Raw genomic sequence first — 22,043 nt, 5'->3', positions numbered from 1 at the left:
GTTGATTGAGATAACAATAAAATTTGATAGTCTTTCGAAATCTGAACGTTATTATGTCTTTGTACTCAGAAAGTGGTGACAACATATTTATTGTCAGCTATAAATACTGTAAATATTTGAAGTCATTTTTGTAGGAGAGTGAATCGTGGTGATATTATGCCATTAAATATGCAGGAAAAAGGTATTCATGTGAAACATAGTAATTCAGTGAGTACATAGCAACAATTTTGAACATAGACTTTTGTCATACGTGAAACTATAACATTACTTTCCATTACAAAAGGTGAAAGGGTTTATGTCAAACACTAACCAGATTTATAATAGCAAAATGTGCCGTAGTGCCTTATTAATAGAATACAAGGAAAAAACTTGAATATATCATTGAGCAACCAATCAGGATGAACCTTATAAGTTTTGTACATTATTAGCCAATCAGGTTGAACCTTGTATTTCTTCACACTCACAGCCTATCAGGTTGAACTTTGTATTTTCTTCACATTCCCAGCCAATGAGGTTGAACTTTGTATTTTCTTCAGATTCTTCAGATAATCAGTAGAAATCATGCATGTTGAATTGAAAATTCAGTATTTAACTTTATTCCACAAGAAAGTGAAAAAAAATGTCAAATGGTGAAAATAATGTTTATAATGATGTCGTCACCATGAAGTATATTATTGCTGTGATGCCAACCATTTGTTGGTGTTCAAACTGCAGTAGTTCATGCATGGTGACCAAGATAAGCTGTCTGTCTCAATGATAATATTTGGATTGCAAAGACACAGTTTCAATGAAAAGTATGTGTAAAGCAGTACATCCGTTATAGTTTTTTGATTCCGATCATATATTAATATATCACCTACTGCAACACTAATGTTGAATTTGTATGGCTAACTATGATGTACAGTTTGTATCTATAACTCGCAGAATGGAATAAAATATGCTGTATTTTATACTCATCTTATAACTCATCTTTATTACTTAACAACATGCTGTGGAAGCATGGTATAGTAAACAATACAATACAATACAATACAACACAAAAATACAATACACATTACTTGTCTGCTGAGGATATCTTTCGAGATGTATCTAAAAGAAATTTGGCAAAAGGAAGTTTATCATCTGAACTTAGAATATACAAACATTTCTCTTGACTGTTTAAAGTGTTAAAATAAGCACATTTCAAAGATATCGAAGAAAATAAAACCTCTCATTTTCGTGTTGTGGGCAGTGAATAATAAAATGATATTCATCTTTTATAAAACACTCTGGTCTTACTCACTTCTTTCCTATACCTCCCCCCACACCCCATGGGTTTTATCGATGTAGAAGTCCGAGTCTACAGCTTAGTGCATTACACCTTGTTATTATGTAGAAGGCTTATTGTACATATGATGTGTATGTGATTGTGAAAGTTCTATAATTTTCTATGTTTCATTCACTTCTAATTTTAATATCTCCCCATATACTGTCACATTCCAGTGAATCAACTGTGTAAAAAGGGATGTAAAATCAAAGGAATACAAGGAAAGCAAATTTCAATCGAAGTTATTAGAAAGTAGAGAATGTATAGTTGCAATCTCTAGATACTTTTGCTCAATGTAATAGTTTTCAGTATGTTGGTAATCGCTGTGAATCTCATTGCACAGCCTGTCGACATGTCCAGCCGGCATTGCAGTGAGTACGCCCTCTTGAGCCAAAAGATCACAATTACCTCGCGAACTTTAACCTATCCGGTACACTTTGGCCTTCGTCGTCAAAAGTGTGTTTTGTAATCTTTCCTAGTTTGAGTGAGAGAAAGTGCAACATGTCTTCATTGAAGGAAGTCTGTGAGTGGCCGTTGGATGAGTTGCCCCCAAGACGTCCCAGGGATGAATCAGTCCCCCATGCACCTGTCAGAACACATAATCTCAATCAAGAACAGCAAAGAGTAAGTACAGTGTCCCAAGTCAACGGGACACACATTGTTGCAGTTGCATTGTTGCTTTTAGCTTGCTGTTTTCAAGAGGAAATCATCACACGAATCATGCTACTAGTACTACAAATGTATTAAAGTCAAAACATCATACTTATACTGCATGTAGACAAGGAAAACAATCTTAAGAAATACCACTTGGATGATATTATTCATTTGATACAATTCCCCGGTCTGACATTTACGTTGTATTCTATTTACGGTTTTTACCCAAGTAATACATGTAATAATAGGCAACTTCACTGACATCTCTTGATCTGACTTGACAAGATACTGTAAGGGGTAAAAAAATTGTGTGGTTCCGATTACACTCAATTTTAAAATAGGTGGGGTAGGTAGATTTTTTATTTTATATTATTATATATATATTTTTTTTTTCATGTGTGAGTGTCTAGTTAAGGTCACTTTCCATTCTTTTCCAAATGGTCTCTGTGTTGTTTATTTCTTCCTATCAGATGTGTACAGCTATTACAGATTGGAAGAATAGTTTTTATTTTGTCTTTTTACCACGTGATGTCAGTTTCCGCACGCACAATTTCTTACAAGACTTCACGATTTTCGCGATTTTATTATTATTTTTCTCGAATACGTAAAAAAAAAGAAAAATAGGGTCGGTGTGGAAAGCTAGGTTGGGTCGGGTAACCGGAACCAAACAAATTTTTTTTTTATTTGGCCTAATACGTAAGTGCCAGATCAAACTTTCAGTCGCGACAACGTTAACTCAGCCGGCCAAGTTACATTGCGCATAAATTAGTAGGACCCATATTGCGTGTTCATTTCGCTCGCTCGAGTCGCGCAGTGTAGTTTGTTTACTTGATATAACAAAGAATGAAAGTGGCATCACACATGATCAAAGCAAACTCGACTGTTGAATAAGGTCCATGCATAGATAGACCATGTAAGTAAAGCTGCACACAGTATGCTGGTGCAATGAAAAAGTGAAAGCGTTCTACACTATTGTTAAAAAACTTTGTCTGTCTGTCTGTCTGTCTGTCTGTCTGTCTGTCTGTCTGTCTGTCTGTCTGTCTGTCTGTCTGTCTGTCTGTCTGTCTGTCTGTCTGTCTGTCTGTCTGTCTGTCTGTCTGTCTGTCTGCCTGTCTGTCTGTCTGTCTGTCTGTCTGTCTGTCTGTCTGTCTGTCTGTCTCTGTCCGTCCGTCCGTCCGTCCGTCCGTCCGTCCGTCCGTCTGTTTGTGTCAGTCTGCCTGTCTGCCTGCCCAATGCCCATCTGTCTTGTCTGTTAGTTCAAGGAGGCTCTGACTTGAGTACAGAGTCAGATATATTTGGTCAATACAGTCACTTGTAAGCTAAATATTCTATTCAACAAGGATGGTCATAATACAGAATGAGTGTGTTATTAGGTAAATACCATCACCGATGTTTGCATTGGAAAAGAGTAAAAATCTTAAGCTATAGATACAGATTCAATACACCCACACCATTATCTACAATATTGAGAAGTATGTCATGTAGCAACAAAGCAAAAAAATGTCCAGCTAGTGCCGCTTGAACAGTTAGATGCTCTATGTGGTTAAGATGTGTGTAATATTCACCAGATTTATAAATGGTACTCAAGCTACATGTACCAGCCAGGTAGCTCCTTCAATCTACTTGTTGTTGTAATACACTTAGTTATGTATCATAGTCCCAATATTATTGCATGCATATACACCAGTTATAGATAACCATGTCATACATGGATTTATTTAGTCAAAAGGCATTGCCAACAGATAGGCTAAAAAGAACAATTTAAACACTCACATATGATGATTTCAGATATGTATGAAATATAAGTACTGAATAGTAACAACAACAACAACAACAACAACCACAACAACAACAACAACAACAACAACAACAACAACAACATCAACAACAACAACAACAACAACAACAACAACAACAACTGTATTACACTACTATACCTTCAGTGGATACAGTATCTACTATGGTAAAAAACAACAATAATGGGAATGCTAACAACACATTTGCTGTTAAAACAGTAACAATTATGCAAGAAATATTCTAAAAAATTAAAAAGAAATTATAAACAACTTTTCACAAATTTACATGCAGCATGATGATTCATCATAATTTTATTATTTTGTTTATCCCACTTTCCTTAAATAATATTGATCTTTCAAAATAATAAACTGGAAATAAATCAAATTTATTATCTACTAAATCTAAATTACATCTTTTACAATATCTTAAATCAAAATTTCTAAATTAGGATCACTTAACCTAAATTTTGATAACAATTTTCTTAAATTAAAATCTTGTAATAATATTTAAATAATTCTCAAAAATAAAATCATTTTTATATGTTCTGAGTTTGTTCTGTCCGTGACCATGTTTGCAACTGTTTTGCATTTCAATCATTTTCTCATTTCATTACATAATTATTTTTACATTGACACAAATCACTCTCCCTCAATCTTTGATATAAACCACCAAATCTGAATTAATATCTGTTGATTCACTATATTATTTCCATTTTTCCCTTTTTTTTTACCTAATTGCATAGCTGGCCTTACAGAATGCTTTGAGGTATTTTCCATCTGAGATGCATGACACACTAGCTCCTGAGTTTGCAGAAGAACTGAGGCAGTATGGACATATTTACATGTATCGATTTAGACCAGACATTGAAATGAGGTATGGCTCTACTCACTTTTTCCTGGAACTTTTATGAATTTGATGACAATATCATCATTTTTAATGCCAGAATTTCTCATATTATTTTTATAAAACATACTTTTCTGCACTATTAAAGTGGTAGGTCCCAGTAGTGTTTTTATTGGGTCCAATATTGGTGTACCATGTATTAATAGGGATAAAAAGCTTGCATACATACGTAAATATACATGATCATCACTAAGCACTCTGATTCATACACAAATTCTCTTCTTCCACTTCTGACTGGGGAAACACACATGTTTCAAACAAATCATTTTCTTCCAGCAAATTTGGATCATTCTGTCTAGCATTGAGATTCGGTTACTGTAGACACTGAAGAAGGACAGTAAGGAGAATTAAGTGATTTGTTCAAAACATGTCTGGTTCTCAATCAAAATTGGAAGAGAACTTGTGTGTGTGGATTCAAAAATATATATTTTGATATACAAATGACTATAAATTTTGATATGATTTAGACCACTATTTCAACAATTTGTATGATGAACCCAGACTTGTTTTATTAGTTTTAACTGAGAATAGGTTGAAGTTTTGTGGAACAACAACTGTATTTTGGTTTAGGGTGGACAAATGTAAAGTGTGACTTGCACTTATCTAGTACATAAATTTTGTTTATGATGGATACTAAGTACTGTGTATGGTCATATGCTGTTTGTATCGTACTATATTACTATGATACTACTTCAGAGTATTTAAGACTGCCTTTATGAGATATCAAATGCAAAATAATTGTTCCTGATTACAGAGCTCGTCACATCAGCGAGTGTCCATGTCAGAACAGACATGCAGCAGCTATTATGCATATGATAATGAATAATCTGGATCCAAGAGTAGCGCAGGTAAAGTTGATCTTTGACACCTTTCTCATTTATCTTACCTATTGAAGGCACTGTTCATTATGCTGTGAATGAGACACTTTCCTTTCTACTCAGACTACTGTGTAGATGAAATTTTTCATTGCCATGGTGATTGCATACATGTAGTGCTGAACTGACAAGATTTCAACAAGGCTAGACTGAACTGTAAAATGTAGTCACTAGCCATTGCATTCCACTGAGTCTAGAATTTATAACATGGTCATTGATGGTATTCCAAGCATTTAGTTAATAATAATATGTAGTTTAGTGCAATTTGATTACACTAACTAACTGCATGTTTGGAGTGCCACCATGGCTGTATTTTACATTCTAGACTACAACAGGCCTTGACCAGGAAGTAAAGTTTAAATTTCTATCAGTAGTTGAGATCTTGAAATATAAAGTTGATAGAGTGGCAATAACAAATTTGTTGTATTGTAATGTTGTAGTTAGATAAAACACAACTTTTGACCTAGACTTTGAGTTATCTCAGTCTTTAAGATACATCACAGCATTGGTATGCAGTTTTACCCACATAAAAGGCAAGTGAATGTGTACACAAATATTTCAAATCTTTTCCTTTCTCTGTACAGTTTCCACAAGAATTAGTTACCTATGGTGGCAATGGACAAGTGTTTTCAAACTGGGCACAGGTAGGAAATAAGAATAACTCACTCTGTGACTGGGCACAAATATTTTGTGTAGAGTCATCTAAGAATATTCAAACATTTATGAAGTCTTTGTGCCAAGGAGATACCAACAGTGCTAGAATGTCTTATCTGTGCTGTATAAGTTAACATTTAACCATGAGACAATTATCCCATTTCTGCAAGTGTAAGTCTGGTCTAATGTATGAAGCAAAAAAATCGAAGTTATAGATTTATGATTTTGAAGTGGAAAGAAATGATGCTAGTGGATTTAGTCTTTGCTAGAAACAAAGTCAGTCATATCACAGTAGGGAAAAGATAATGTTCTGATTTGGAATTTTAGGTTATCAAAACCTCTTGAGTTACCAGCAAAGAAATGATAGACCAACTACATACAAACTGTTAATTATTACATAGGCAAGTGCAGACTCTCTCAGTCCTTGGGAGCATTGCCATTAGCTGTTTTGTATGTCCGATATCTACCGCATAATTGTACTAGAATATCCTTGTACTGTGGACCCTCATCAACTATATAGTCCTTTAAGCAATGCTCCCAAGGACTGTGAGAGAGTCTAAAGCAAGAGTTAATCGTCACTGACCAACCAACCCTTGACAGTGATCATGTATTGTAAAATACACCAACACTGTATACTCACAAGTCTAAATCATGATGACACTATTTTGGGTTGTGAAATTGATCACATTATAACTACTAGACATGACCATAAGTTAATTATGATATAAATTAACACAATTTAATTTCCGTAATTGTAAATATTAAGTGTTATTTTATCTTTGTTGAAATTTCCAGTTTCGGTTGACTATGCACTATTTATCCAGAATGACTGAAGACCAAACACTTGTGATGTACTCAGGTCATCCCCAGGGTCTCTTTCCTAGTCATTCCCAGGCACCAAGGGTTATCATCACCAATGGAATGGTAAGTTTACTATTCCCTAGTCATTCCCAGACACCAAGGGTTATCATCACCAATGGAATGGTAAGTTTATCAATACTTACCACTATTAACATGGCTGTCATGTCATGTTTCTGTTAATGATAACAATGGAACTAGTGTGTCAACATAATGAACTTTATCAGTATAGCGTGTGCTATGGAAAAGAATGTGATGTCATTATGATAGCATGTTTTGACCAAATAATTCAACCAACTAACCAACCAACCATACTAAAATATATTGTTTGTGTCAGTGCAGTTTTAACTGAAATCTTTGTATCTTTTAATCTGTAGGTAGTTCCAAACTATTCCTCCAGGGAAGACTATGATAGAATGTTTGCATTGGGTGTTACCATGTAAGTACTTATTAGTGGCCAATGTCTGCTTTAGGTGTTACCATGTAAGTACCTTTAGTGGCCAATCATAGAATGTTTGCATTAGGTGTTACCATGTATTAAAGTACTTATTAGTGGCCAATCATAATCTGCTGTATTTTTACTGTCATGCTATCATTCTGCATCTCTGTGACTGCACAATTTTCAACTGAGTAGCTAAGATAGTAAAGTTTCATGTAATAATTATGTTTCGTGCAAGCGTGTGTGTGTGTGTGTGTGTGTGTGTGTGTGTGTGTGTGTGTGTGTGCATGTGTGTGTGTGTGTTTGTGTATGTGTATGTTTGCATGTGTTTATGTGTGTGTATGTGTATATGTGTGTATGTATGTGTGAACACTAACCATTTCAATCTTAGATCATTTTGAGATGCAAATGATGAGGCAGACACAAACTATCAATTGTCAGTATTATAACAATATTTAATAATTTGTAATTTGAAGGTATGGTCAAATGACAGCAGGTAGTTATTGCTACATTGGACCCCAGGGCATTGTTCATGGCACAACAGTAAGTATAGAGTCAATGCATATATAGAAAGGAAAGTTATGAGTTACTGTAAAATCTGAGAAAAATAACAGAAAAGTGCTAACAGAAGGAATAAGTTTTATATGTTATAGATATACCATCAACACTTTGATATGTAGTTACATGTTCTTGATCCCTCTCCTTCATACATACCTAAGTGTTATTTTCACCAATCTTACTATCTGTTATTGCCTTATCAGCTTCTCCCACTCACCCACCCACCCACCCACCCTCATCTTCTGTACCCCAGAGCTGTTTTCACCAATATTTCTCTCCCTCTGTACTTCAGATAACAGGTATGAATGCATTTAGTCAATATCTATGATTGCCCAATCAGCCACCGTGGTCAACTATCATAAATCAGCCACCCTGGTCAACTATCCCAAATCAGCTACCCTGGTTAACTATCCCAAATCAGCTACCCTGGTCAACTATCCCCAATCAGCTACCATGGTCAACTATCCCCAATCAGCCACCCTGGTCAACTATCCCAAATCAGCCACCCTGGTCAACTATCCCAAATCAGCCACCCTGGTCAACTATCCCCAATCAGCTACCCTGGTTAACTATCCCAAATCAGCTACCCTGGTCAACTATCATAAATCAGCCACCCTGGTCAACTATCCCCAATCAGCTACCCTGGTCAACTATCCCCAATCAGCTACCCTGGTCAACTATCCCAAATCAGCCACCCTGGTCAACTATCCCCAATCAGCCACCCTGGTCAACTATCCCAAATCAGCCACCCTGGTCAACTATCCCAAATCAGCCACCCTGGTCAACTATCCCAAATCAGCCACCCTGGTCAACTATCCCAAATCAGCTACCCTGGTCAACTGTCCCAAATCAGCCTGGTCAACTCTCCCCATGCACACCCTTTCCTGTTTTCACCAATACATTACTATCTCTATGTACTGCAGATAACAGTTATGAATGCAGGTCGCCAATATTTAGGTGTTGGAGATCTTAGTGGCAAAGTATTTTTGACGTCAGGTCTTGGTGGTATGAGTGGTGCGCAGGCTAAGGCAGCAGTCATCTCAGGGTGTGTTGGTGTTATAGCTGAAGTCAGCAAGGAAGCACTCATGAAGAGACATAAACAAGGGTATGTTAGGCTGTTTTATGCTTATCATTCAAACTTTTTTGATGGGAATATCACATTACTGTTGCTATAGCAACATCATCTTTGAAACTACTATTCAAAATTATGTTGATGAGAATGTCACATGTTACTGTTGCTATAACAAGTTAAATGTTGAATCTATGATATTCAAATTTCTCCCAATCTTACCTTTTGCTATTACCATAGCAACATCAGTAGTTATAGATATCATCACATCCATGCTCAGTTCTGTTAATGAAGATGTCATGTTACTGTTACTATAGCAACATCATGTATTACATTCTCACAGCCATCGACAAGGATGTAATTTCTTGTTGATGGAGCAACAACATTAGTGCGCCTATCATATTTGAATTTTATATTGATGAATATGTCAGATGTTGTTGTTACTATAGCAACATCATTAGTGACTCTATTATTTATATTCAAACTTTTGTTGATGATGATGTTGTATTTAACCTAAACCAGTGATGAATCTAACATCACTGGATACTAGTATTTAAGTGTAATAAACTAACTGTTATCACCATGGTGATCTTTTAGTTGATATTATTAATAAACGTAACAACCTTTAATTTGTAGATGGCTAGTGGAAGTTACAGACAACTTAGATGACCTAATGCGAAGAATAAGGTATGTTACCATGACTACCATGTGTCAATCTTATTTTGATTTCATTTCCAATTCTTTATTTATGTTAGATCAAAACAGACTATATACACTCTCAAAGATATTCATGGTATTTCCATTTTTACTGGGTATATTCTTTATTTCTTCAAGGGAAGCAAAGCGTAACAAATCTCCTACAAGTATTGGTTACCATGGAAACATTGTTGATGTTTGGTAAGTATAATGATCAGAAGCGATTTGTTATTATTTATGGGTGCTCATGTTGAATGCTTTGTTGATATCAAAACTGTGTGGTTTGTGGTGAGTAAGATGATGGCTGACAGATTTGTAATCAAGTGAGTTATTGGAAATGTTATATAAAACATGAAAAAGTACATTCAGATTGAAAGTTTTTAGAATGTTGATATGTTGTAAATTGTGTTTTCACTGCTTTAGGGAATCTGAATAACAATAACTAACATTCTTTATATGCGAGTACAAAGTACATACTGTTACACTACATGATACCACCTGGTAGATTTGACTACACTACATAATACCACCTGGTAGATTTGACTACACTACATGATACCACCTGGTAGATTTGGCTACACTACATAATACCACCTGGCAGATTTGACTACACTACATGATACCACCTGGTAGATTTGGCTACACTGCATAATACCACCTGGTAGATTTGACTACACTACATGATACCACCTGGTAGATTTGGCTACACTACATAATACCACCTGGCAGATTTGACTACACTACATGATACCACCTGGTAGATTTGGCTACACTGCATAATACCACCTGGTAGATTTGACTACACTACATGATACCACCTGGTAGATTTGACTACACTACATGATACCACCTAGTAGATTAAACTACACTACATAATACCTCCTGGTACATTTGGCTACACTACATGATACCACCTGGTAGATTTGGCTACACTACATGATACAACCTGGTAAATTTGACTACACTACATGATACCACCTGGTAGATTTGACTACACTACATTATACCACCTGGTAGATTTGACTACACTACATGATACCACCTGGTAGATTTGACTACACTACATGATACCACCTGGTAGATTTGACTACACTACATTATACCACCTGCTAGATTTGACAACACTACACGATACTGCCTGGTTCTTGCATGAGACTAGTGTAATCCTATCACTGGAGCCTAAAGGATTACAGAGCCTCATAGGAAGATTCTTTTGTTCTGGACCAACTTTTTCTATAGCTCTGCAAAGCAGCTAATTTTCACATTAACTCAGTTGGAGCTATTTGTCATGTCCTTCACCATGGTATACCTCTAGTGTTTGTATTGAGTATTCATAAATTGTGGAAATAAAATTGGTGAAAATAAAGGAATGCAATGCAACACAAAACAACACAATGCAATGCATCACACCACACCACACTGCACCGTTCTGTACCATGCCGCATATTTTAATCCTAATCTGAACTCTTTGAAATCTGTTATATTGGTAAGTGATTCATATGAGAATCTTAAACTTATGGATATAAAGCCTGTCGATGTTATAAATGATATATTTTTGACACTACTTTGATGTATTGGTTGTGTTTGGTATAGGGAAAGATTGGTGAGTGAATACGAGAGTACTGGAGAGATGTTGGTAGAGTTGGGCTCAGATCAAACTTCCTGTCATAATCCATTCAATGGAGGATACTATCCAGTCCAACTCAGTTTTGATGAAGCTAATGAAGTGATGCACACGGACCCAGACAGATTTAAAAACCTTGTACAAGAAAGGTAATAATCACAAAAAGTTGTTCATTCTTCTTTCTGATATTATAGCTACACTAGCAGCAACTGGAACATTTTTTGAAAATTTTTAGTTAGATATGATGACGTACTTATAAAATTGTACACCCTGCACAGTATGGAATCAGCTGTGGGCAAACATATTAAGAATATTAAACACATTGTATGGTGCAATATACCCAATCAAATTGATTTTTTGAGGTCTGTACCCACAAATCAGTGCCTCCAATGAATCACAATTTCAACTTATTACTGTATACTACTAATAGAAAACTATATGTTCAATGTCTAATTAATTGGTATTTTAACAATTTTCTGTGAATATTTTATTGATTGTTTGATCTAAATAATACTACCCCTTGATCAAAGATACAAAGTTTACACAGTACTGACTCATAACTACATCCAAAATAACAATATGAATGATATTGGAGAATGACAATTGATATTTAGAAACATTAAAATAAGCTTTACAGGAAAGAAAAATGTCTACTCAAATTTCCTGATAGATTTTCAATGTAGAAAGAATCCCATACAATATAAATTTCGTAGTTTAGTTTCAGATTTAAACAATGCTTTACACAAACTGAACAATGATAACAGGATCGTAAACGTATCTAAATCCATGGCATCTGTATTTAGTGAATTCTTTAGTACCATTGGTGCAAAAATATGCTTCAAATTATCAGACAAATTGATATACTTTATATTCTTTATCACCCACTAGTAGTAAAGTATTGTCTAATAGACTGTAATTCTTATCATAAATTTTGTTTCAGTTTACGTCGCCAAGTTGCTGCAATTAATAAACTCTCTGACAATGGTCTGTATTTCTGGGATTATGGTAATGCATTCCTTCTAGAAGCTAGCAGAGCTGGTGAGTTGATGAGAACCCAATGAGATCCTCAAGATACCGAATTTGTCATATTGTTGATTCAGCACATCTACAGAAAGTGTTGATATTGACCTCAAAAATCCATTTTGATTTGTGTTTAATTTTTGCCAGTTACACACCAGTACATCACAACTTTGTGATGTACGCCTGTTTTACATGCACATAGATTGTCATTTATATTTCAATACATAGCACACATTTAGTAATGATAAGTTTCATACTTGGAGTAAAGTGACAAAATAAGTGAAGTTATTGGAATTGAAAATGTGTCTGTCTTTGTGTCCAAAACATGCCCATGAGAGAAACACCAAGGCAACATCATGTAATACAAGAACAGACTGTACTTGTGATGTACTCATAGTCGAATGATGTCCTCATTTACACTGAACATTAAAATGTGTATCATGAATAGTTGATTAGTTTGTTAGACTATGTATTCCTTGACAAAGGCAACTATAGGTAAAGTGTGATATGTACAGTCACAAGGTGTGTGCAAAGTCTCAATACTTTCTCTTCATTTAGGTGCTGATGTAAAGAAAGAAGGTGACACCACTGGTACCAGATTTAGATATCCAAGTTATGTTCAAGACATCATGGGGTAAGGCAACAAGGGCAAGTTCAAAAGTAGAACATTTGGCCACCTTTTTATAGTACTGTAACAATGCATTGAAGGTTGCTGTTGACTGGCTTTGTTTGATATAACCATGCAGAAATCAATAAGAAACTGCACTTAATTGCCACACAAGATTGTATAAATACAGTTTCTTGCTTATGTACATTTTGTCTAAATGAAAGGAACTTAGACACTGCCACCATGTAGACATCATTGACACCTACATGTTAAGTGGTTTATTTCATTCAGACTAAACATAGTATTTATTAAGAAATTGCAGTCTTAGCATAGACTGTACAGTCTCGTATTCGTTTCTGCTTTGTTGTATCAAACAGAGCCATTGAACAGTACGTAGCCTGCAATGCAGTGTACAAGTGCATACATAATGTATTAGGATATAGTTATAGACCAACTTTGTGACATCACTTATAGCTAGGCAGATGTAGCAATCAATGAAAACAACATGTAGGTTGACATCATAACTTGGTTCTTACAATGTATAAAATACAGCACAGGAACCAAGTGAAGAAAATACCATGAAATATGCATGCATCCACACAATTAAACACATTGAGCAATCTTCTACAACACTATATTGAGGGTTTATCTGTTGATTGGAAATGAACTGAATTTCTTCAACTTGTGATAATGAAGTCTTTTATTTTAACCTGTATGTGTTATCAAATGTTCTTTCCTAGGGATATATTTTCTATGGGTTTTGGTCCTTTCCGTTGGGTGTGTACATCAGCTGACAGCAATGACTTGGCAACAACAGATGAGATTGCTACCACAGTACTGGAAGATATCATCAAAGAAGGAGGTAAATTAAATGTCTTAGAAGATTGACAAGATAGCATGATGGCATCACATTGATAGACAAGACAGTACCTACCTTACTTCTGACTTAACCAGCATAAAGTTAATTCCTAACCGTACTAGAAAAAAAAAAGACGTATACCCACCCCAGTTTAGAAAGGCATGCAGTCTTATGCTGACATACTGTTTTGGGGCCTATTATGGTTTCTAGACGTTTAGGATGACATTATGTATGTGTTGAAATTGTAATGTCAAACTTCTGTTTGTGGGCCAAGTATGGTTTCTAGACATTTAAGATGACATTATGTATGTGTTGAAATTGTAATGTACAACTTCTGTTTTTTGGATAACTTGTTCTGAATCAGTGAGTTTCTTATTAAAGTTGGTGACAGAACATGAGCTGAAACTAACATCACTAAGATTTGAAAAATAACATTACATTCTGACAGACAGTGAGTATCAGGGGATCGGGAGCGGGGTAACTTTTTGAAACATTCTTAAAGGAAGTGAGAGGAAACACATTTATTCATAATTTTGTTTGTTTCTGTTTGTAGTTCCTGAAAGTACAAAACAACAATATCAAGATAACATAAAATGGATTACACAAGCCTCCCAACATGACCTGGTTAGTCTTTAACATTCTTGGAGTTTTATAGTCCGGCTATTAGACCCTTAGGCAATTCTGCTAAAGCAACCACAAGGTGCATAGAGTCAAAGGTGCTGTTGAGGGCTTGCATGAGAGTGCCAGAGGTACTGTCATCTGCGGCTTTTGTTCGGCAACCTTTTGTGTGCAGATCTGAATTCTTCAAGACTAAGGCTTTCAACTCCATTGAATAATCAAGTGGATAAATAACGACCCTGTCTAGAATTACATTGATGTACCAAACAAAGACTGAACACTTGAAGATGTCTCATAATGAAAGGGGTTTGGAAGTGTAAAAAGTTTTACAAAGTATGCTATAAAATCCATTGTGATATCAAAAAAATGTAAAAAATGTAATATTTGTCTGTTCAACAGGTTGTTGGGTCACAAGCTCGTATTCTGTACTCTGATCAGCAAGGCCGTGTTGCCATAGCGACAGCTTTCAACCAGGCAGTCCATGAAGGCCGACTGAAAGCACCCGTTGTGATAAGTCGAGATCACCACGATGTGAGTGGTACTGACAGCCCATTTAGAGAAACATCTAATATCTATGATGGGTCAGCTTTCTGTGCAGGTGAGAGATGTTGCTGTGAAAATATGAATCACTGGAAATCATTTCCTGACAGTGCACTAATGCTGTGACAGCCCATGCAAAGAAATTTCTCAATTCTCCTATTACACTACAAATCAGTTCCTAGCTACTAAAACTAACTACCAAAATTTCTTTTTAAAAAAAAAGATAATACAAAAAGCAGGAGAGGGTGGGAGGCGGAAAAAGAAAGTGCTTACTATTGCACAACAGGGAGAGAAAGCTAGTTCTGCATGCCAGGGAGTAAGGCAACTGCTGTGCTGTTCCCTTGCCAAGTGCTAAGAGCAGACCAGAGCAGGCCATATAAACCCACAAGTGTCAGACCAATATTAACAGAGATAAACTAGCTTATAGTCCCCTTGTCTTTCCCACACTCACCAACCAGACAAGTAGTATAACAAAAACATGATAAAGGATTAACACCTGATTCCTATACAATAGTAAACTAAACAATGCAAGGTGTCAATAAATATGCTTGTTACTACAGGTGTGCCTTACTATTATCTTAATACTAGTAGTTCTCATACCCCAGGGTGTGGTTGGTCAGACTCTGCATTTACAGGTCTGCATACTGGGTCATTAGCATCCAACAAGTATTAACATTAAATTGTGAGTTGAAACCAACAAATAATGAAAAGTTTATGAATTTGAGAAAGCCCACTGAGCCACAAAATCAGTCATACATCCCAATGAGGCTTTGTACTCTTTACTGTTTTGAGTTGGAATTTTTTTCAACAATGTGTAGGTCAACTTGAAGTCTATAGCATTACATGTACTATGTATAAAGAAATGAATTGATGCTTTGATTAACTGGAAAATTACAAAGTGACCATTGGTGAAGGTGAGAGATCACAGTGCACATGATATACAGTGGCCATGGCAACAAGGACTAATCACACAGAAATTCCCATATAGATTATTTGTTACACGGTTTCTTTGATATTGTACACTTCATACAGATGACTGATGAACATATGATCACTGTTTTTGTTTTGAAACAGACATGGCAGTCCAAAATGTGATTGGTGATTCATTCCGTGGTGCTACTTGGGTGTCCTTACACAATGGAGGGGGTGTAGGTTGGGGTGAAGTCATAAATGGGGGCTTTGGTTTGGTACTGGATGGAACAGAACAAGCCGGTGAAAAAGCTAAGATGATGCTTGGCTGGGATGTTTCCAATGGGGTAAGTACACACATGCACTATAAAGTTAGTGAAAATGCAAAGATTATGCTTGAATGGGGATGTGTCCGATGGGGGTAAGCACAAAACCCACCCACCCACCCCAGCCAAGGCTGAGAAATGTGCTTACATGCAATTGATGCTTGGCAGAGGTGTTTCAAGTGGGGTAAGTACACACATGCACTGTAAAGATGATGACTGTAAAGATGATGCTTGAATGGGGATGTCTCCAATTGGGTAAATACACCCATCCACCCCCAGCCAAGGCCGGGGAATGTGCTTATAATAAGTGTTGCTTGACTCGGATGTTTCCAGTGGGCAGTAAGTGCACACACCCCATCCCAAGCTAAGGCTGGTGAATATGCTAAGATCATTGTTGCTACCTCCTAGCTGGCATTTACTGAAGTGGGTTATACAGAGGCCAAGAAAGTGATGAATTGACACTCATCCCAGCTACTATATAGCTGATGAATGTGTTAAAATCGTGCTTGGCTGGAGTGTTTCCAATAGGGTTTAACCTACCCACCCCAGGTTATACATATTATGACCTTTGACCCGTTGTCTTGTTTTGCTCTTTTATTCCTGATATAATGTACATGTGAGTTGATGATTGATTAAACTATGAAGGTATAAACAAGTCAACTTCTTGTGGAAGTTGTACAAACATGATAAAGGTGCTATAGTATTTATTTACAAGGTGCATTCGACATTTGAATTAGATGTATTTTTTTGAGAAGTTTGGCAAGGCTCAATGTCTGAATTCCAGGTTGTAACATTTAGTGCTATCCTATCAGTAAAGCTATAAAAATTAGACAGGATCATTCATTTCTTCTGGTCAAAGGTTTTGTAAAGTTCTGCTAGACAACTGTTTTGGTTACCCAAATTTTATTCCCAATCCAAAAAGGGCCTTTCCTTCAGATTATAGCAATTTCTGAATCTACAAACTAAAATTCTTCATTATCATATTCAGTGAGATTTCCTTAATGAAGTCTTACTCAGTGGTATATCTCTCTTTCACTGTGTTTGTTATGATTTGTGAGTTGTCTTAATTGGGAACAGTGTGGTTTGTCCTAACTGAAAAAATACTGACTGGGGAGGTGATCATCACTTTCCATAATAAATCAGTCATTAAATTTGATGTGTTTGATTTAATTCTTATGTCCTTGAGTCTTTATCTTTACTAGTAGAAATCACAACATAGACATGTATTTGAACGTGTACTTCAGTTTTAACATGTGTTGATTTAAAAAACAACCCAGCATGACCGATGTAGGTATGTGCCAAGGATAAAGTCTGTTTGTACTACCTCAAGTAGTGATATGTAATCTATATCTCAGATTCCACTTCAAATTTGATGTTAGTTCACCTGGTCGTTAGATTCCGTCTTTGAACTGTTTGTAATACTTTCATTTTTGCTTCAATCGTTTTTTGTACAACTTTATGTTTGCATCAACATTTAGATCATCAGTCTCTATGTATCCAGCACAATGGTCATTTAAGTTCTGTTCGGAATCTTGCACACTGAGAGGGAAAGACCACGTCTGTCAAAAGCCTATCATTGGTGATAGTGCAAAAATAAACATGTATGAATAGAAAAACTGTAAACAATCCATCAGAAATATGACAACTAGTAAACTATGAAAGATGTTTTACATGTACTACCATCTTGTATTCACATCTCTAGTGTTAGAAAATGTTCATAATCTGACAATAAACAAAGTAACATGATCATGTTCTTTACCTGATAATCAAGTTTTATTCTGTGTACTCTTTTCAAGGTGACACGACGTTCATGGGCTGGTAATACCAATGCCAAGGAGACAATCTGCAGAGCAATGGAACTAAACAGTAAATTGAAAGTCACCATCCCTCATCAAGTCCAAGATGATTCACTGCTAGACAGAGCTTTGCAGTCATAGTCTCAGTCTGTCATACCTTGTGTTGATTTGTGTGCTTTGCTTTCAAACTAGGGTGCCATGGTATATAGAGACGTGTATACAGAGTCTTCCATTTCAATACCAGTGCTTTTGCTAAGGTTGGGGAACCCCAGTAACAGAAAGGGGGAATATGATAAAACTGGCATAGTTTTCAATACATTGTATCATAAATTTTGGTAAGGAACAGTGGTAAAATGACAGGGGGACTCAGGTAGATTTTACCTGCTTACTGCCCTTAACAAAAACTCTGAACATATATTTATTGAATTGAATGTCTGGTTGAAGAGTTATAAATATTAATACTAACACCAAGAAAAGATAAAAGTGTTTCTCATTACAAATTTATAGCGAGGGAACATATCTTTAATATCCCCTTTTCAAACCATTTTTGGTGCTGCTGTTCGTCTGTCCAAATGCACTGAAAAACCAAGTGCATGAAAGAAAGAAATTTGAAATGCAGAAAGTATATCAGCTTGAAAACATTACAATTACTGCCACATAAACTGATGTCATTGCTTTTACCATGAGTATTAAATGGAAAATTGCACTTTCAAGGAACGCAATTTCACTGAAACCAGATTTCATTTGCTTTGCTTAGAACTTATTGCCTTTTAGAAAACAATTGAGAAATGATAACCTAAGTTTCTTCATACAGTGCTTCCATTATCTTTTCTGAACTGTATATTTTGTGTTGTATAAGCTCTTTGAGACTTTAGCTTTGCGGCCTTTATTGCAAATAAACTATCTATCAATTGCCTTTTAGATTAACATTTTTTATGCTTTCATCTGGATGTTTCCACAAGATTGTAGGAAAAGTAGTAAAATTGTTAAAGGAAAAAAAAATTCTGAGACTTAGATATTTCATGGCGCTGTCTATTTTAGATTAAATTAAGAATGCAGTAAAATTATTTTAGAAAATAAATGTCAACTATACCAATAATTTCTAAAAGGTTTTAAGGGCAAGAGGTGTGAATGGGTGCATTGTTCGTGCTAAATCATGCACTTTCTGTTTTTCAGTGAAGTGTTAGAGCTAGCACTTTTTTCTTGCACCATATTTCACGCACTTGTCAGTTTTTTGGCCAAGTACTAGATCTAGCGTTGTTGACATGTACTTGTCCGTATTTAGCCCTCTTTTACATACCAGAGGGCAAATTGGTATACAGGTGGTATTTTAAGAACTATAATCAGTTAGATTAGATCATGTAACCTACTGATTACAGTGAAAGACAGGCCAGCAATATCTTAGTGATGGACTCATGAAGGATTAATAGGTGTGTTAATGAGACAGATAGCATTGTTGAATACCATGATAAGAGTATTAATCTAGATAGATTCACCAGATTGCTAAAAAGTACATGTAAGTGATAAGATTACAACACTTGACTCAAGAGATGTTGGCATTTCAGATACACTGTAAACTGTATACATACATAATATTAGTGCCAATATTAATAACATTACAAAATATATCTTGTACTAATCCTGATCAGAGGAAAAGAAATAGAATGTGAGAAGAAAAGTGACAGTACCTTGGATATATTTTAACTAGTACTTACTTCTTATTTTGATTACTTATTATAACAATTGTGATATTTCTAATTGTGTGCTGGTTTCTTAACTGCTAGCCCACATAATTATATTATTTGTAACAGTAAGGCAAGGTTTCACACCGATACAAATCTGAAGGCTTCATTTTGTAGACAGTACTATTTTTGTTTTGGTATGTGACAGTAATTAACTCTTGGTGACACTAGGTCATCTACAGCGTTCAGAGTAAGATACTCTGTAATGTAAGCTACAGCAAAGTGATTGTTATGGGTCAGTAAACAGTTATGTCCCTTTGATTCTGGAATCAGGCCAATGTCCACAAAGGATCCATTTATCACCACTAGGGTGTAAAAATCTAGAGAGTGCCGTTGTCCTAGATATAAAACATATCATGAATTTTTATTAAGGCCAAAATGCTATCATGAGAGTTCATAATGCCTTCATTTCATGTGCACTTACTGCAAAGTATTAACGTCAATGATCTGTCAATGTTTTCGCACACAACTATAATCTTTATACTTGAACTATTGACAACAAAACTGCAATCATTTCAAGTCCACCATGGTCTGTATGATGTGTTCAAATATAATTGTACATTTTGATCAATAACAACATTGTAATTCATTGTAATTACATATGAAGTTTCACTGCCTCCAGTGATCATTGATTTTATTTTAATATGGAAATAAAATTTATGTTTGCTGTTATCTCTGTTGTGTGAATTCCTTTCTTTATTATACTGCTATATTGGCTATCAAGTGCTTGCATTCATTTTACTCCTAGGTTCTCTCTCTTTACTCAAGTACTTATAACAATGGGTTAATGTTCAGTTTTCATTTTGCCATGCCTCCTTACTGCCAATAATTGTAAGAGAAATCAACTGTTTCTTGTAGATGTCGAGTCTTGCAGTGTACAGATTGGATTTCCAAGTGTTTGCACTTGTGTTCTCAAACTATAAATGTACATGGGTGGGGGAGGATCAAGGAATGGAGATTGTTAAACTTCACAAACAGATGATGGGTTGTGTGTCAATATATACAAATTATTATAACAATTAACAATCATTCACTTTGATCAAATTCTTTTTAGAGATATAGCTACCTGAAAACCCTGTATAATGTTATATTTTGAGCCACAGAATACCATTAAGGGTAAATTACATGTCGTACACAACAAATATAGTCGTGTGTGTGTGTGTGTGAAGCTTTTTGTCAGTTTCATCTCCCCATGACATGCATATTTGACCAGACAGGTCAGTATAATATCTCACAGAAATTAGTTTCCTTAGAGAGTTCAATGTGACCTACATGTTATTCCCGTAAATGACTATATATGGAGCCCATCTGTAAAGGGCTTTTGTACTGAAGAGGTTGAAGAACTATTCTTACGTTTAATATGACATGAGCTTTGGTCTACAGATGTAAGTCCAACAGCAGTCACTGTTATATATTTTCTACAACTGTCACCTACAACAGATTAAGCCTAAAATTTCTTATTATTAGTATATATTATCATGAATTTCTCCTGGTCATTATCTACAAGTTTTACTGAAACTAAAACACTTGATATAATGAGATAAAGAATTTTGTAACCACAGTATCATTAAATTGTCTAAAATCTCCAGATATTCATTCCGTTTTTTTCTGCACTGCTATTTCAAATACTTTATACAATGATCAAATTTAGTAATGAGAAACACAGTGATTGAACCATCTGCAGCCAGCTGTTGGATAAACGGTATATATACCACTGTTATTGGATATTATATGTGTAATAAACCTACCCCTATGTATGGAATAGGTCAATTTAACTCCATATTTACAGAAGACTGAGATTCACTTGGTTACAGTATGATATGGAGGAATAGTGGAGGTCAAATAACATTGCAAGTCATGCAGACATGTCACATGACAGACCTCATACATGGAAATGCTATCTTATTTATGCAAACATTGTCAATGTAAAATTCAAGTTCAAGTCTTTTTAACAAGAATTTTTTTCTGAAGCATGTCTGTGGGTCAGGGATACATAAAATATGTTTGCAATGTTTCATATTATTATTAACACATCATTTGGTAGTGTCCATAGCATACATTTAGTTTCATGCAACAGATTCCCAAAACAAATATTTGACAGTCATCTCAAAATCACTGAGTGTAAAACTGTTTGATTTCCAATTCTTTGATCGATTGACCTACATGTGTTTCCCCTTGCATGTAACATCAGAT

The 22,043-nt window shown here is 35.5% G+C and overlaps 1 protein-coding gene across 1 annotated transcript; it reads left to right on the top strand.

Moving 5' to 3' along the window:
- Positions 1-1,769: 1,769 nt before the first annotated feature.
- LOC144447281 (urocanate hydratase-like) lies at positions 1,770-20,472 on the top strand. Its single transcript, XM_078137241.1, has 18 exons — positions 1,770-1,930; positions 4,500-4,630; positions 5,415-5,508; positions 6,120-6,179; positions 6,985-7,113; positions 7,425-7,486; positions 7,963-8,029; positions 8,968-9,149; positions 9,750-9,800; positions 9,948-10,010; positions 11,403-11,582; positions 12,374-12,471; positions 13,012-13,087; positions 13,801-13,922; positions 14,473-14,543; positions 14,937-15,135; positions 16,152-16,333; positions 18,109-20,472. The coding sequence occupies exons 1-18, from the start codon at positions 1,808-1,810 to the stop codon at positions 18,247-18,249; spliced, it is 2,031 nt and encodes a 676-aa protein (XP_077993367.1). The 5' UTR covers positions 1,770-1,807; the 3' UTR covers positions 18,250-20,472.
- Positions 20,473-22,043: the final 1,571 nt, after the last annotated feature.

This window comes from Glandiceps talaboti, chromosome 1 (assembly GCF_964340395.1).
Source record: "Glandiceps talaboti chromosome 1, keGlaTala1.1, whole genome shotgun sequence".
Classification (NCBI taxonomy): domain Eukaryota; kingdom Metazoa; phylum Hemichordata; class Enteropneusta; family Spengelidae; genus Glandiceps; species Glandiceps talaboti.
This window is presented reverse-complemented; position numbering and strand designations above follow the sequence as displayed.